Source organism: Orbicella franksi, chromosome 10 (assembly GCF_964199315.1).
Source record: "Orbicella franksi chromosome 10, jaOrbFran1.1, whole genome shotgun sequence".
Classification (NCBI taxonomy): Eukaryota; Metazoa; Cnidaria; class Anthozoa; order Scleractinia; family Merulinidae; genus Orbicella; species Orbicella franksi.
This window is the reverse complement of record NC_138154.1, coordinates 21,442,389-21,458,371: the sequence shown is the minus strand read 5'-3', so window position 1 is coordinate 21,458,371 and position 15,983 is coordinate 21,442,389. Positions and strand designations below refer to the sequence as shown.

The 15,983-nt window shown below is 40.5% G+C and overlaps 1 protein-coding gene across 1 annotated transcript in view; it reads right to left on the bottom strand.

Annotated features, from left to right (window-relative positions):
* The window catches only part of LOC145500192 (lipoxygenase homology domain-containing protein 1-like), a 38,065-nt gene that overhangs the window by 2,327 nt on the left and 19,755 nt on the right, over positions 1 to 15,983 (bottom strand). The window contains exons 24-42 of the mRNA XM_081479707.1: positions 15,488 to 15,648; positions 15,024 to 15,110; positions 14,700 to 14,910; positions 14,172 to 14,326; positions 12,547 to 12,850; positions 11,901 to 12,005; positions 11,458 to 11,563; positions 10,831 to 11,015; positions 9,970 to 10,148; positions 8,984 to 9,260; positions 8,425 to 8,579; positions 7,590 to 7,808; positions 6,566 to 6,785; positions 5,433 to 5,819; positions 4,473 to 4,720; positions 3,655 to 3,784; positions 2,416 to 2,607; positions 1,237 to 1,449; positions 441 to 744 (exon numbers count right to left, since the gene is read on the bottom strand). Of these exons, the coding sequence (XP_081335833.1) occupies positions 441 to 744; positions 1,237 to 1,449; positions 2,416 to 2,607; positions 3,655 to 3,784; positions 4,473 to 4,720; positions 5,433 to 5,819; positions 6,566 to 6,785; positions 7,590 to 7,808; positions 8,425 to 8,579; positions 8,984 to 9,260; positions 9,970 to 10,148; positions 10,831 to 11,015; positions 11,458 to 11,563; positions 11,901 to 12,005; positions 12,547 to 12,850; positions 14,172 to 14,326; positions 14,700 to 14,910; positions 15,024 to 15,110; positions 15,488 to 15,648 (3,838 nt within the window). The remainder of the gene's footprint in view (positions 1 to 440; positions 745 to 1,236; positions 1,450 to 2,415; positions 2,608 to 3,654; positions 3,785 to 4,472; positions 4,721 to 5,432; positions 5,820 to 6,565; positions 6,786 to 7,589; positions 7,809 to 8,424; positions 8,580 to 8,983; positions 9,261 to 9,969; positions 10,149 to 10,830; positions 11,016 to 11,457; positions 11,564 to 11,900; positions 12,006 to 12,546; positions 12,851 to 14,171; positions 14,327 to 14,699; positions 14,911 to 15,023; positions 15,111 to 15,487; positions 15,649 to 15,983) is intronic.

Here is a 15,983-nt window from a genome sequence, read left to right as displayed (position 1 = left end):
ACAGCAAGATAACTGTCACTAAGTGAAATCTTTGCCTTTTTATGAACACATCACAACAAGGCAAGGCAACCACTGAAACAACCTTGGCATCACTGAGATGATCACGTGATACCAGTACCAGCTCACCCGAGGTCTCACTAGCAGCTCTAGAAAGTCAAGATTAGGACTGGAAGTAGCAAAGGAGCTGCGTCCTGCAAAATGAGGACCAAAATTTTTGTCTTCCGCAATCCGTCTCAATCTTGGCCAATCAAAACCATCGTTATTTCTGTTTGGTTAAATGTTATCTCTGTGATGTCTTTCTTCCTTAGTAAACAATTACGATGAGATATTAAAAGGAGATTCTGCACATAGAGAAATAGCTACTTTAAGCCAGTTCATATGCTTCAGTTCTCCTATACAGTTGCTGAACTCAAGTGAAGCGAGTAGTATGATAAGCTTACCTTTCTCCACTTTCAAGATGAGTGACAATTAGTTCATGTAAAAACCAGCCAGTCTCCTTCCCAGTCCCCTTGACAATGGAGCCTTCTCTTCTGCGGTGCCCAACTGTCACATGGGTAAGACTTCCTAGGTTTTTAGTCACAAATTTCAAACTGTCGGTTTGTCCTCGGCGTAGGACTTTGTTCTTGGGGCTGTTTTCTATCTGATATTCCTGAGACTTTCTTTCTTCCCCTTCAAGCACGATCCATGCGTTTTGTGTAGTTCCCGCGTGTTGCTTGTCACTCGTGAGGAAAGTCAGTTCAAAAGCTGTCACAAATAAAAAAAAAAAACGAATAGAGGATAATAACTATTTTAAACAGAGTTTCGAATTGCAGCAAGGCAAACAGTGGAGAGCAATCCCCAGAATGAGAACCTTGGTACCATTTATCGTGGACGCAAGTGTGTAAGAAATCTTTACTTCCGATCTGGAGAAAACAAACAAAATGGAGGAAAAGCTACCTCCGGTTTTGGAGTAATAAAGGCAATTAACTCCACCTTAATGATAAAAAGTACATAATTTGTACATAAATTCATATTGCAACAAGATTATCTACTTAACAATCCACTTCCTCCCTTGTTCTCGTGGATTCTTATGATTCGTAAATTAAAAATACTGTTCTCCAAATTCAACTATTTTTCCTCAGGCTTGTACGATCACGATTTATTTGCTAAAACGCGACGATAGTGGCCTATTCAGAAAAAGCTGACAGATAACATATTTTTCTTCACATACAGTAACCAGTCAAGCCAGTTACTTACTTGTAGGTGACCGTGAATCATTACTTTTCTTAGCGTTTGCACAAGTCAGCTCTCTTATTAGGCTGCCATCATCTTTATCCTTAGCGAGCCACCGGTTGCAGGGAAAATGATACTTTTCATTGTTGGACTCGTCGACGATTTCCACGTTTTCAAGAAACCAGTTTGCCCCGAGGAATTTATTGTCATGCCAAATGCGGACTTTGGTAAGTTCACCTGAGAAAGAAGTAACAATAAAAGTACAAATGATTCACTTTCGTCAAACTTTTGTCAATAAAATACGCTAGATTTACAGTATAGCAATTGAAAACACTTTTTGTACAGCAAACCCAGGATGCTCATGATGATTAATGACTTCCTTCTTTAATTAAGAAAAGTGACAAATTGGGTTTTTCAAATCCTACACTGTCGAAATCAATTCGAAATCAATGATCAATCGGAGGAAAGACGTATGGATGACGTAATTAACATTTTGTTTCATGTCTTGATTAAATCCATGTTGCTTCGCGACTGTTCAGAAATTGACACACGCGCCTATCGCCTCGTTTGTCACTGTTTTGTTCTTACCACATTTTAACGTCATCTGTCATCAATATAGGGAGCTTAAGAAAACTACGATGGCAACGGTAACGAAAACGTCACCAAACAAAGGGTATAATGAGCAGAACAATGGCCATACACGTGCGTTTTAAATCTTTGTACATTTCAGAGCTGTCCTCTGCAAAACATACAACGTGAAATGACCAAGTTCTGAGTATTTTGGAGAACGTAGGCCACGACGGCCAATTTTTTGTATTCCTTTTGGAATTGATCACTCACTGGCATTAAATATTTAGTTTAAGCACGTTCTCAGACTAACTGGCGTGCTGAACAGATTCAGATAGTTACGAAGTCCGAAGGTAAAAAAACATCCATTTCTTACTAGGCGACGTCTCTGGTGTCGCCGTCGTCATTGCTTAAAGTCCTTAATTACTGAACAGACGCACGGCAACATGGAATCTATTTGTTATTAATTAACATCTTGAACGTCAATCATGTTTCAGACCACTGCTTTGAATTTTTATTTTATCTCAAGATCTACAATAAAGTTACAGGTACTTTACAAGCAATAGAACAATCGAGTGCTCTGGAAGACGTAAGGTTCAAACATTTTTTCAGAAACAAGTTTCCTTTGTCACTTACCTAAACTAAGTAAGTTCTTGAAGGTAAAGACATCAGTATGGTTCCGTTCAAACTTATCTTTGTATGTTTCAGAGTTCTTCAAAGCCAGCTCTCCACTGTCGCCATTTTCGCCAAAAATAATCATGAACACGTTAGCGTCTGTCCCAGCTCCAATCACATCTCCGGTCTTTACGTTTACCTTATATGAAGTCTCTGTTTACAGAATTGAGAACAAACCAATAACAGTAAGCGTCCTATATGCTGACGCGCTGTGAGCTTGTCACGCAATCTTTCCTCTTCACGAAAACGATAACTACGGCGTGACGACCCCAATAAACAAATGCAAGGTGAGGCTCAATATCTGGGCGCTTTCCATTCAACCAAAAATTCCGTTTTGTATTTCCGAAAACTTCTGGTGGCGAATGAAAGGGCATTTTCCACAAACTCCGGAAAAGAAGACAATCTCGCGAGCTATACTCAAATTTTAGAACATTTATTATCAGAAATTTCTATTCCCCTTGATTTTCATCCCGCAATTTCCGGAATTTCCGGTTGAATGGGTCGCATTTCGGAAATTTAACAATTTTCGGATTTTCTGGAAACTTTCCAAAGGAATTTCCGTACCATTTGCTCCCGTTTCGAAAATTCCAGAATTATCGGTTGAATGGAAAGCACTCTCTAACCCTCTCTGGTGAGCGGCAAGACTAAGACCTCTGGGCGAAATTGGAAATTGAGCCACAACTGATCTGGCTCAGCGGTTGCTTTCGCTACTCATGTTTAAACGCCATTGTTCAACTAGGACGCAGGCGCAAAATCAAACCAGAAAGAGGATTTTCTGACTCCGGTTTGTTTTTACTATTTTCCAGAGCGTCGAGCGTCGAAGGCACGGGGTCTGAGAACGAGATTGAGTGACGCTGCTGACAATCTGGGACATTAGAACGACTCCGCAACCACGCCTGTAGACCAGTTTTACAGAAAGTTTCACCACAGACGGAATCTGGGCCAAGGGTTTTGTTTTGTCATTTATTATCAAACCCTAGTCAGCGAGAAAAAAAAATCTTGGGACATTTAGTCTGATTTTGGCGGGGAAAACAGTTCAAAACTCCTTGTGTGCAGTATCGCTGTAAAGCTTATTCTTCGGGTTGATAACTATTATTTGACTCGCCCAAACTACTCGTGGAATTACATAACACTCGCCGTGAATATTTTTCCACCTAATCCGCAGTCAACGCGTATTTTGCCGTTTTGATATCAACTTACCAGTCAACACTTCTTCGCCATCAACCTCAGCCGGTATCTCTTGGACTAACTTTCCATCTCCTGTTTTGGAAAACCACTGATTGGATTTAAACACGCTCACGCAGTGGGTCTCCATGTTTCTTATTATCATCTGTTTAAAAAATAAATAAATAAATAAAAACATACAAGTTATTGTTTTCTCGAATTTCAAATTGCCGCTACCTACGTTTTAGTTTTTCCTCCTGAATTTAACACAGATATCATCGACTAGAAAGAGCACGAAATGTTTAGTTAAAGTGTCAATTTGAACTGAAAGGCTTTAAAAGTTGCAGGTTATTCTACAATTATGACCAGGTCTTAACACTATGACATGATAAGTTTTCCTTTCAATAATTAATAGCTACATGTATATTACAGTTGAGTATATGTGCCCAGTCTTTGCAAGGATCTATAATTTCCAGCATTCTTTGCTTTTATTGAGGATTCCATAATCACCTTGTTACCTGAATCAGTATAAATATGGAAAAAATGTCATTGGGAGGTGTGATCGAAGCAATATAGTTGAAAGCCTTTAAGTTCAACGTTTTTCAACAGAAAATGTCGTCCAATTTTCAACGTGTTCCTCTCGAATTTCTAACAGCAAGTAAATGGCACAAACGTTTTCAATTGGTCTTATCTGTATGTCTGTAAGACTGAATTTAACTTCAATACAACAACACACTTATGGGAAAATCAAACATCACCCGACACCGATGTAAGTAAAGATCGCTCTGTGATGTTACAAATATAAAGAAAAATTCAATCCTCGGTGAGCTAAATAGTAAAATAAAATAAAATACCTTTTCCAGGAACCAATCGGGACGGGTCCCTTTGCCGTCGACTGCGATTCTGGCCTTCAGCAGTTTTCCCACATCATCCAAGTCCATTCTTATGAGATCAACACCGCCTCGTTCAAAGCGGGATTCATCTTTATCGAGCTCAAACTCTGGAGTTGTACCTTCAGATCCGAACAATGTCAGGGAGATAGCTGAATCTGTTCCTGCTGATTTCACGTCACCCGTGTACACAGTGATCTCGTGTGGCACATCTGTGAGACAACGAACGATACGATTACAATTTCATATTTTATGACAAAAAAAAACGAACTCCACGTTAAGACAGGAAGCCGTTTCTTGATCAAACACGAGGCAGTGTTCAGCACCGTTTGTGAAAACGATACTGCAGTTTTCGCGCACTCTCCATTGGTTACATGCTTTCCGCGCTTCCCACTGGTTACAAGGTTTCCGGCGTTTGCCGTTAATTACACGTTTCCCCACACTTGCTACCAGTCAAATTTTCTCGCGCCTCTACTGGTTACTATCAAAGCTTTTTTATTAGTGTATTACACTCAACTCGAAAGCTCATTGGCTACTTTGGTCACTGTTCACAATTAAATATCGTTTCTTCTAGTTAATTTCCATCTGTATTTATTTTTCCTATATCACTGTAAACCATTTTACGTTAAGTTGTTTTTCGGTAAATAGTGTGCGATAATAAAAACTGAAACGCTATTTGCGACCGGAGTAATAGGCCATATTCGTGCTCTCGGTATTGGACTGGCACTAGTTTTCAACTGAGGTTAATGTGGGGAGTCTGTTCGAATGTATAAATAAATCTCTTTTTCATGATACTACCCCGCGTGAGTCTTTACTGCAAGCTAGTTCTAGTCCAATACCGACAACACGAATATGGCCTCTTGTTTTACATTCACGAAAGTTGCTGAAAATGTCGACAAGCCAACAACACGCCAACGAACTTACGTGGTTTATAAGTGACAAGCTGACCGTCCGACGCAGACAGCACTCGCACCACTTTTCCATCTTCTTTGTTCTGTGACAGCCATCTGTTGCAAGGAAAGAAGTACTTCTTACCGCTGGTCGGCACATCTACTTCAACTTCCTTCACAAACCAGCCGCTGTCTGCGCCATAACCATTGTGAGACAGCTCGACTTTCTTCACTTCACCGACATCTGCAGCCTCTATAGAAAACGTCTCCGTTAGGCCTGGAGAGAATCCTTCTCTCTGTATGAGCACTAATGGGATCTTTTCAGAAGCCGCTTCACTGCCTATAAGCACTATGTGTGCCTGCGCTTGAGTGCCCGCATCTGATTGGTCACCTGTGGTCACGCGGATGGTATAAGCGATAGCTGTGAGAAAAACAAAATGAAGAAACGAATATTTGTCAGAGTCCTTGGAGCAACCATAAATATAAATAAAACTTCACTGTACATAGTTTCCGCCATGAAATGATCAACTAAAAGAAATATTTGACGAAATCTACCCAGAGGACGAAAGCTGTATAAAAAAATCAAATTTATAAAACTGGTTGTCTAATAGCCGAATAAGTAAAGACGACTTTAAGTCCAAACACACATATGGCAAATTTACTTTCTCTCAGCTCACGTTCTCTAGAAAACTAACAGAAAGTTTATTAAATTTTCTTAACCGAACATTACGTTGTCGTCGTTGCCGTTCGCTTACACGTCCTGATATCAAACAAAGCGACAATTTCACTCTTTCGCGCTGGATTAAAGCAATTAGAACAAAAAATAAATGACCATCAGGGAAGCAAATACAAATAAATTATCCCATCCTATAGACATTACACTTCTTCTCAATCTAATAGGCCATATCCGTATCCCCGATATTGCGGGGAGTCTTTTTAAATGCAAATGACATTTATTTCTTTTAAAAGCTACAGTTGTAGTTCCAGTCCAAAAACGAGAATACGAATAAGGGCTATTTCTCTTAAAATGGCAACAAAGCTGATGAGAACAACGAAAATCATCAACTATCTCGAGACATTATCTCGATGTTCCACCAAAATTCTCAGCACTAACATAAAAAGAAATGTAAGGAAATAGCTAAAGAGAATTACTCTTTCGTTGCTTACTTTCACGAGGAGCCGCTGCTTCCTTCTCGCCTTTACCAAACTCCTCCATAAAAATAGCATCGGCTGTTGCACTTCGGCTTGCCGTCGGTAAACTTTCGTTGCTTCGATGTAACGAGCTCCGACTGCCTCCGAGACTGCTCCGACTGTTTCTCCGAGGACTGAGGCTGCTGCTTTGGCTCAAGGACCCGAGACTCATGGCGCCCAGTGTGGAGCGTTCACCCTGAGAAACGAAAACAAGCGATGACACGATTGGTATAAGCTCTAACTCCACAGTCCCCAATGTTGAAATTAACCACACAATGAACACAGTTGATTGCAAAAAGAACACTGTCACAGTCAGGTAAAACGTATATGGAAACAGACGATCGCGACCCAATGGATTATGGGAAGACAAGTCTTAAAGGCTTGCTTTTGACATTCAAGATTCTTGCCGTATGAAAAGAGAATACCATGTCCGACAGAGCGAGTCGCCAATGTCGGCAATTTACAATTACCAATTGCGTCAATACAATCATTCCAAGATGGGGATTGTAAGAAGATTTTTAATGAAAAAGCCAGTGATTTATTCCCTTAGTTTTACTAACTGTAAAGGATTAGCAAGATAGAACCAATATAAGTAAACGTGATTGACATGCGAGTGGCGTGAGTACCAAGAACAGCTATCCAACCACCAAGAGTCATAATTAAGGGATCGTTCCTGTTAACTAATCCAGTTTCGGATTTAGTAAATCCAGTTTGTTCCAACAACATAACAAACAGGGACATATGCACTACAGTTTTTTTTCAAATGTGTGAAGTAAAAGCAAACCAAAGTAACCACACAACCACACATGTGTCCTGCGCGAAGCGCGGGAAAACTGGTGCAAGCAAAGAGCAGTTGGTGTTAGTTTTACTTCTTATTATATGAGGAAGTCTTAGGCCAATCAGTAAGCGTGGAAACGCAAAACCAAAGTAAATGTGAGTTACTTGCTACCCTCAATGAAAACTTCTCGACTGAAAGACGTGGTTCGTTTAGAAGGTATACCTCGTAGCCTTTTACATAAAGTGTACGTTGAATTTTTCCCTCTTCTTTCTTCTTGGACAGCCATCTCTCACAGACGAAAGGATAAAGCTTGTCTGTTTCCAGGTCTCGAATCTCCACACGATCCACAAACCAAGAAGGACTAATTTTAGAATTGTCATGGCGAAGCTTCACTTTAAAAAGATTTCCAAGTTCAGCGGCTTCCAGAGCAAATATATCTTCCTGTTGAGCATGAAAGAAAGAATTATGAGAATTGTGGGAAAAGGAGCCTCATTTGTTAAAGGGGAAACACCTAGCGAGCTAAAAGCATTCCACAACCACTAGGTAAACAATATATTTTTTGAAAAATTTCTGTCCCAAGGAATGAAAGAGGGCATTAAAGTTATGGCAGTCTAACTATAATGTGCCTTCGTTATCTAAGCATAGTGCTGTGCAAAAGTAATACAACACGAAGTTGGCCGAAGTTTGTTCATTTTTCAACCAAAAATTCACCGATGTTTCGTCGAAGTTTCGTATCGAATGACATGATACCTTACCTAGATGTCGGAGAAATATCGACCTATTAAACGAAATATTGGAGATATTTCGAAAAATCGTACGAAAGATGAAAAACACGATAATTCGGACAGAGAATCTTTCCGAAATGCAAGCGAAAATTCGCAATCGTTTCTTTCGGAGAGCGCGAGAGGTGAGTGAAAGCTTAAGGAACGAGACGAAGCTAACGTAACTTTCGCGCCCACAAAAAGCAAGTGACTGCTATACAGCTGGTTGTTGAAACGGTGTTCCTTATGATAAAATGAAACTCTGGCAAAAACACAGCAGTAAGCTGGACACTCACATTTCCTCTTTCAAACTTGTTGCTGTATGTCTCTGACTTGCCAAGCTGTCTCTCGCCCGAGTCTCCGTATTCCCCATATATGGTAATGAATACGTTGGCATCTGTTCCCGCGCCTTTGACGTCACCGGTGAAGACGTGGACTTTGTACTTTCGAACTGCAAATGAAACTCAAAATATTAAACTTAAAACGAAGCTGCGCCACAAGATACCAAGTCATGTTTTCGCGATGAGAAGATTACCCGATGACAAAAGTTTAGCAAGGTAGAATAACGATCGAGGAATACTAAGACGGACAACGATTTGAACAATTTCCACTCCATTTTCTCAAAAGTTCAAACATGAATGAGGCAGCTGGCGAGAACCCTTTAAACCTTAAGAGTGATCAGGATGAAGTTTCTCCGGAGAACAGTGGATCATAAATAAGCATATCAGTAATAAGAAAAGAGAAAACAGTCAACGTGTCTCCAGTCTTAATAACTTCTCCCAACTAATACTACAAGAAGTATTTCAAGTTCGGTGGGGAGAATTTTCGCTTCGATACTGCCTCAAGCATACTTACGTTCCAGTGTTTCCTGAGCGACTTCTTTGGTCTCCACTTCTCCGTCCTCTGTCACTGATTCTTCAATCACCTTTTCAGGGACAAGCTCTCGTACAACAGAGCCATCGTCTTCGTCCTTGGCCAGCCACCGCTTGCAGGGGAATGTGTATGTGGTGGAGGTTTCACCGTCTTCTTTCAAGCGCCGCACCTCGACTTTGTCAAGATGCCAGCCTGGAGTCATACCTTTATTGTCGTGACCGATTCGGATCTTTTCGATCACGTCGCCTACATTATCAAGCTGAAAAAAAAAAAAAACAAACAAAAAAAAACAATTGGAATGGTTATGAACCTGGGCAAACATCAAAGGAGCAAACAAAGATGTCCAGATTTCTGTTGTAAGGTCCACGACCGTGTACAATCTTTTGTTTTGCGCTTATACACTATGCATGAATTACGCAACCAAAACGTTTCGAATGGTTAGTTCCTGAGCATAAAGAAGTAAAGAACTATTGTGTTTTGTGTAAGGTCAAGACCAAAAAAGAGAACAAAACACACAACAAAGCACTCTGTCGGGTTTCATAGCCATTTCCCTCTATTAATTATGATGACGGGATAACGAAATAAATGTAAAATCAATTACCGAACGTTATCAATAGAGAGAAAGAAGGAAAAGAAACCGCACTGGACAAGCATCCATTCAGGAGAAGTAAAAATACTCTTCAGTTACTTCATGCTATGAAAACCTTGAGCACTAGGAGAAAGCAATGGTTGTGGCTCTTTTGACCCCTGTTTGCCGCGTTCAAATCACAATATTGTTAATTGCTGTGGTTTTCTTTGAGTTCTCGTAGTGCTCTCCACCACCCCCATCCCCACCCCCACCCTATTTTCCACCACTGATGGCTCAGCACAACCACTTAGTTTGCTTTTAGGCTCTTACTCTCATCTTGCAACACACACAAAAAAAACAGCTGTGACGGAAACAGTGGCTGTGTTTAGAAGAGACCCACCTCCTTAACGAACTGATCAACTGAGCCTCTCTTGAAGGAGTCCTTCTGCTTCTTTGACGTGTCTGCCAAGAGCACCTCTTCAGTGCAACCATCAGATCCATACAACACAATGTATACACGTGCTGAAGTACCGGCTCCCATCATGTCAGTCGTGTACACTGTCACCTCATATGGGACGTCTGGGAAAGTTAGTAACCACAATTACAAAGATAAATACACATGTTAATTTACTACGGTAATGTATACATTGTACAATATGCACACATTGACTAATGTATATCCATAAATTTACTAGCCAATACATACATTTATTATTAGGAAAGTTAGTAACCACAATTACAAAGATAAATACACATGTTAATTTACTACGGTAATGCATACATTGTACATTATGCACACATTGACTAATCCATATCCATAAATTTACAGGCCAATACATACATTTATTAAGGTTACGTAATGCTTGCATACATTTATTATGACAGGTGACGTTCCCCGACAAAACTGCATGAATTTATGTGCTTATCACAAGTCCCATCAAGTTTTTACGGTTATTGCAATCATCAATTTATTTCTGAACACTTTAGAAAGAAGAAGGCCGTGGAAAAAACTTGATAAAATCTATTTCAGAGGCAAATTAAAAAGTCTCAAAAAAGGTCTGGAGTTTTCTGTTGGAGAGGGGCTGAAAGAAAGTCTAGTAAGGAAAGGAGACGAAGTTATTTAATGTTCCCTTTTTCCTGGTTGGGGGGGAGAGGGCGGCCGTCCTGTTGTTTTTGAACTTTTTGTCCAATCCTCTGCTCACTACTTATACGTCTTTCTCAAATGGAAACCTTTCAATCTAACTAAAACTAATGTCCTTACATGGCACATAAGCTTCCTCTGTGTCCACACCAGGAAAGAGCTCTCTCTCCAACTGTCCGTCATCTTTGTCTTTGTCGAGCCACCGGCCACAGGGGAACACCACTCTCTGACCCAGCGAGGGGGCATCCACTATCACCTTGTCCAGGAACCAACCGGCGAAACCACCCTTGTTATCATGGCCGATCCTACAACGAGAATAATGAAAATGAGAAGTTGATATTTGCTATGTTGTTGGGCAAAGGAGAAATATTTAGTCACCCACTGATCAGGTTTACAGAATATATTTTAAAAAATATGCGGGAAGTGAAGCAAATACGTGCATTAAGACATTTTCACAACTTCGCAAAAAGCTTAAGCTAGGTGACACAAGTTTCTGGTCCTGAAAAATTACATTTGCTATAAATTAAAAAATCGCTGCCAAAATGAAAAGAACTAACGTAGCCGAAGATTCGTTTAGAAACCTGTCATTCATGGCGTGTTTCTTTGAGCAAATTAGAGAATTATGAGTTTAGAGTGTTCAATCAGTCTAAAATTATTTTTTGAAGTTAGAATAACGGGTAAGAGTCGGAATTAGAAGGAGAAAAGAAGCATAATTTCATTTAATTTTGGGGCGTGTTTAAACTTTACCTGATCTTTTGAACTTCTCCAACCTTGGCATCAATATTGAAGACATCTGTCTGACCACGTTCAAACTTGTTCTTGAATGTTTTAGAGGTTTTAAGAGGAACTTTGCCTGTGAAGAAAGAGCTCGGTTATATCACATGATTTATAAATATCGCCATAAAGTATTCTACCTACATGTATCGTCTCTGAAGAGACAACAGGCTAAAAAAAAGATCATGTTCAGAAAAGATTGCTTACAGGTACAATAAATTGTCAACCAGGAAAATCGCGAGAATTCAGGGCCGTGCCCCATTTCACCCACCCAACAGAATAACTTACAATTACTCCGACTTAATTTAAAGATTTTTTTTAACAAAAGGTATTACTATCAGTCAACATTCTGTTCGCGTACAAGCAAATCTAAGACCTGAGTTTAAAATTGAATTCTTATTCGGCTAACAACTTACCCGTATCTACTTCTTCTCCATACATGGTAATATATACATTGGCATTGGTCCCGGCCCCTCTGACGTCACCAGTGACAACTGATACTTCATAGGTCGTGATACGAGCTTTACGGGAATAATAAAACAATATAACAAAAGACTGACGATCATGCATTCTTATAATATATATTAAGGCAAAGCTAACTTATCCTCTAACGAAGAGTTCTACACACGGACGGTAGACCATGAAGACTGAAGTCTATACACTGGAAACATGTGTTACGAATTCTTTTCTTTAAGATTTCCAGTACTACACTTAACGCTATTAATTTCGTACAGTTACATTCCGTTTTTTCCCGCAGTGTAATTAATGAAAAACAAAATTTACGAACAAATCAAAGGCTGACATAATTTTGACCTCATGTGAAAATTTCCCTTTGACTTGTGCGATGGCGATCGAAGCTCTCTGGAGTTTCTTTCTTTTTTCCGTTTTTTTCCCCCCTTTTTTCTTTCATGAAGGAGCAATAGTCGAAGAGTCTCTATCTCGTGAGAGCTCGTTTAACTTTACTTGCCAATATTTTTTGCGGGTTCAGAGGCGAACTTAACTTCACAACAAATACCATAAGCCAACTTAGTAAATGCCAAAACGAGACAAATGGTTACAAACCTTTGGCCTCAAGATCAACTCCGTCCACGTTGGAAATAACACTTGCTTTCCTAGATAAAGTTCTCCTTCTGTCTAGTTTCCGAGCTCGTTCATCAACAACAACAAGTTCGCGACAAATCTGCCCGTCATCTTCACTCGTTGCTAGCCAGCGGTTACAAGGGAAGACGTAGTTCTCCTCGGCTAGTTTATCTTGGATCTCAATTCTGTCCAAATTCCAGGCGCTCTTTAATCCGCTGTTGTCGTGCCACACTTTAACTTTGCTTAGTGGACCAAGGTTCACGCAATTGAACGAAAATATATCCTCCTGAGAGAAATAAACGATATCTGAGTAATATCGAGCTAGACAAGCATAGGAACTAGAATTTTGTTAATCGTGGAGGTTAAAAATCAAAACCCAAATTCTCTTTATGCATCATCAGACATTTCTTCTCATGTTAGCTCAGAGAATTTGGAAGTAAATTAAGACAATACTCCCTAGTTGATGATTTTCATAATTCTCATCGCCTGCTACTTGACATTGAGATGGAAATGTAAAGGGAAGTTAGCCTTTGATCACCCATGAGAACAAACTCTAACACAGAGTTCTTGGAGTCACCAGTCTGTCTGGCGTTACATCGAGAGGGCATGACACAAACGTGACAAGATCGCCGAAAATCCTCACTTCAAGTAGTTCCAGCCACGTTTCCACCGTCTCTTTCCATTATGCAATTCCCGTTCGTTCACACACTAACCACACAGAACACTGAACGCACGAAAACCGCCTCGTGCTTTTTTTTTTTCAAAAACTTCAAACGCTATATCCACAACAGAGCATTCTTTTCTCTAATAGCGGAGCTCCGCCCCCAAAGGCCGCGAAGCGGAGCCCAATACTCATATAGGAAAGAAAAGGAAACCCATGAGTTGATTTTCTCATGGTTATCATGGCTAGCGGTATTGCTCGTGGGCGCATACGCACGAAGGGGACGACGACGACGACGACGACGACGACGACGACGACGACGACGACGACGACGACGACGACGACGACGACGACGACGACGACGACGACGACGGAGTCGCGCAACATGGCGGCCATACTCCAAAGTAATAGGTTGACAGAGACATGCAGCCTTGGTTTACCGTGTACTTCTTTGATATTGGACATCCATGTTATGATCAATTGACACCTGTCAAAACAAGGTATCCGCTGACCAGTATCACGTGACCATATCGCGGGCTAAAGTTTACCAGTCATCGAGGTCACGTGTTTTTTTAATTGACCGCTGACTACGTGCTGGCTTTCGATTGGATCGCGGGCTCATGTCAGCTTAAGTTGTTGAAAACAGGGCAGGATTGTTCGGAAGCCGGTTAACGCTAGGCCAAGATTAAACGTTAACCGAATTATAACTTTTTCTTCTATACAAATGTTTTTTTTTCTGCTTTGCTTTGTGTATATGGTGATTATTAAAACTCAAAACAGAAGGCCAAACAATATAAAGAAAACCTCATTGCAAAGTTACACAAAATCAAAATTTTACCTTTGCCTGGGTTCGCTTAATCGGGCTCTGACCAACCCGGCCCAGGAGCTACGCTTTTAGGCTGGCCTAAATCTATATATTATATAAACGAAAGAACGCAATTCTTACATTGTTCCTTTCAAACTTGTCCATGTGAGTCTCGGATTTTTCCAGTTTCCGCTCCCCAGTGTCACCAAGCTCGCCGTACACGCAGATAAACACGTTGGAATTCGTGCCAGCATTGGAAACATCTCCGGTAAACACGTGCACGCGATAGGTGTTTTCTAAAAGGATTCACAAAACGGCCGATAATTAGAACAGAAAAAACATCTAGTGATGAAGAAGCTTTACAGTGCTTCTTATGTGTAAGGTCTTGTTACATACGCACGGGAATAGCCCACTTCCGAGTTGCCTTAGGCCTCTCTATCAAAGCGAGGCTTGGTGCAAATATGAAAATGAATTTAATTTGCATTTGAATGAAATTTCCTTTTCATATGAAAGGATGGGCACCAAGACTCGCTTTGAGAAAGAGGCTGAAGGTAATTCGGAACTTCATCATTATAGAACTTGTTTTGGACGAACTTCATACACATATGTCTCTCACGTCGAAAGACGAGAAAGAAGGAGTGCCTGGGATATGAAACCAAATTATTTTACCCGCTAACGAGCCTCGTCTTGGTTTCCCACTTGAGTCCATAGGCACCAGTTCCCTCACGATCTGTCCATCGTCCTCGTCACGAGCAAGCCAGCGGTTACACACAAAAAGATAGTTGTACTCATCGCCATCACCCATCTCTTCCACGTCTCCAGACTTCCTGCGATTTTTCCGCGGTTCGTTGTCCTCAGGCTTCACACGGCGAATTTCCACCTTTGGTCACACAGGTATAATAAACGTCAGAGCGACGCCGAGAAAGGGGGTGGGGAAGTAGAATACTCTGATAACTAAATCAACGATAGAAGTGAACTGATTTTAAAAGTTACCTTCTCTAAGAACCACGCTGACCGCATCCCATTGTTATCATGACCAATGCGAATTTTCACAAGAGGTCCGATATCTTCGCACTCCACCTGTAAATTACAGAGATATATTTGTTAAATAACCGGAGAGTAGAACAAGGCAGAAAATAGCCATGATTCAGACATCACGCCTCGTTAACGACATTCTTATTTCTTGCAAACGCTTTGTTAAACAGAAATGGTGAAGTCTCCCTCGCTGCTGTTGTTTGGTTGTCACGCAACGCTTGTCCCAAGAAACGAAGCGTGGCGACTCAAATTACGACTGCGAAGGACTGGAGACTAAAAGCGAGGTTGATGAACAACTACTGAAAAGAGCCCTCAGACGCCATAACAAAGCTCTTCACACCTAGAAGTAAGTTAAGTTCTAATCTTTCACACTAGTTAGTGTATTTTCAGGCAAACTCACTTCTCCCTCCATAATAACTTACTTTGAACTTGTCAACCTGAGCTCTCTCAAAGTTGTCAGACTTGTTTCTCAGGTCAAACTGGTCTGACTTGCCATTCTCTCCATACATGACAAGAAACACATTGGCGTTTGTACCAGCTCCTCTGACGTCACCAGTGTACACCGTCACCTCGTGAGGTATTTCTACGCGTGTATAAGAAAACAAACAATCAGAACACAAACAGTGGTTAATATGGATGACAGCGTGGTGTAAAGAAAATACAGGAAACATAATGCCGAACAGCTTTTTAAAAACGGATAGCCAACACTACTTAAGAGACGTAGGCAGAGTTGGTGAATAATGTTTTCACAATAAAATACCTAGAATTAAATAAATCGAATTTAATATTTCTATATTCTACAAGCATTTTTTGCGATATCAGATATGCTTGTCTGATGCTCTTATTTCTCTCAAATTTATTTTTAACCTATAAAAACCTATTTTTAACCTATTACAAATTCAAGAGATAGACCAACAA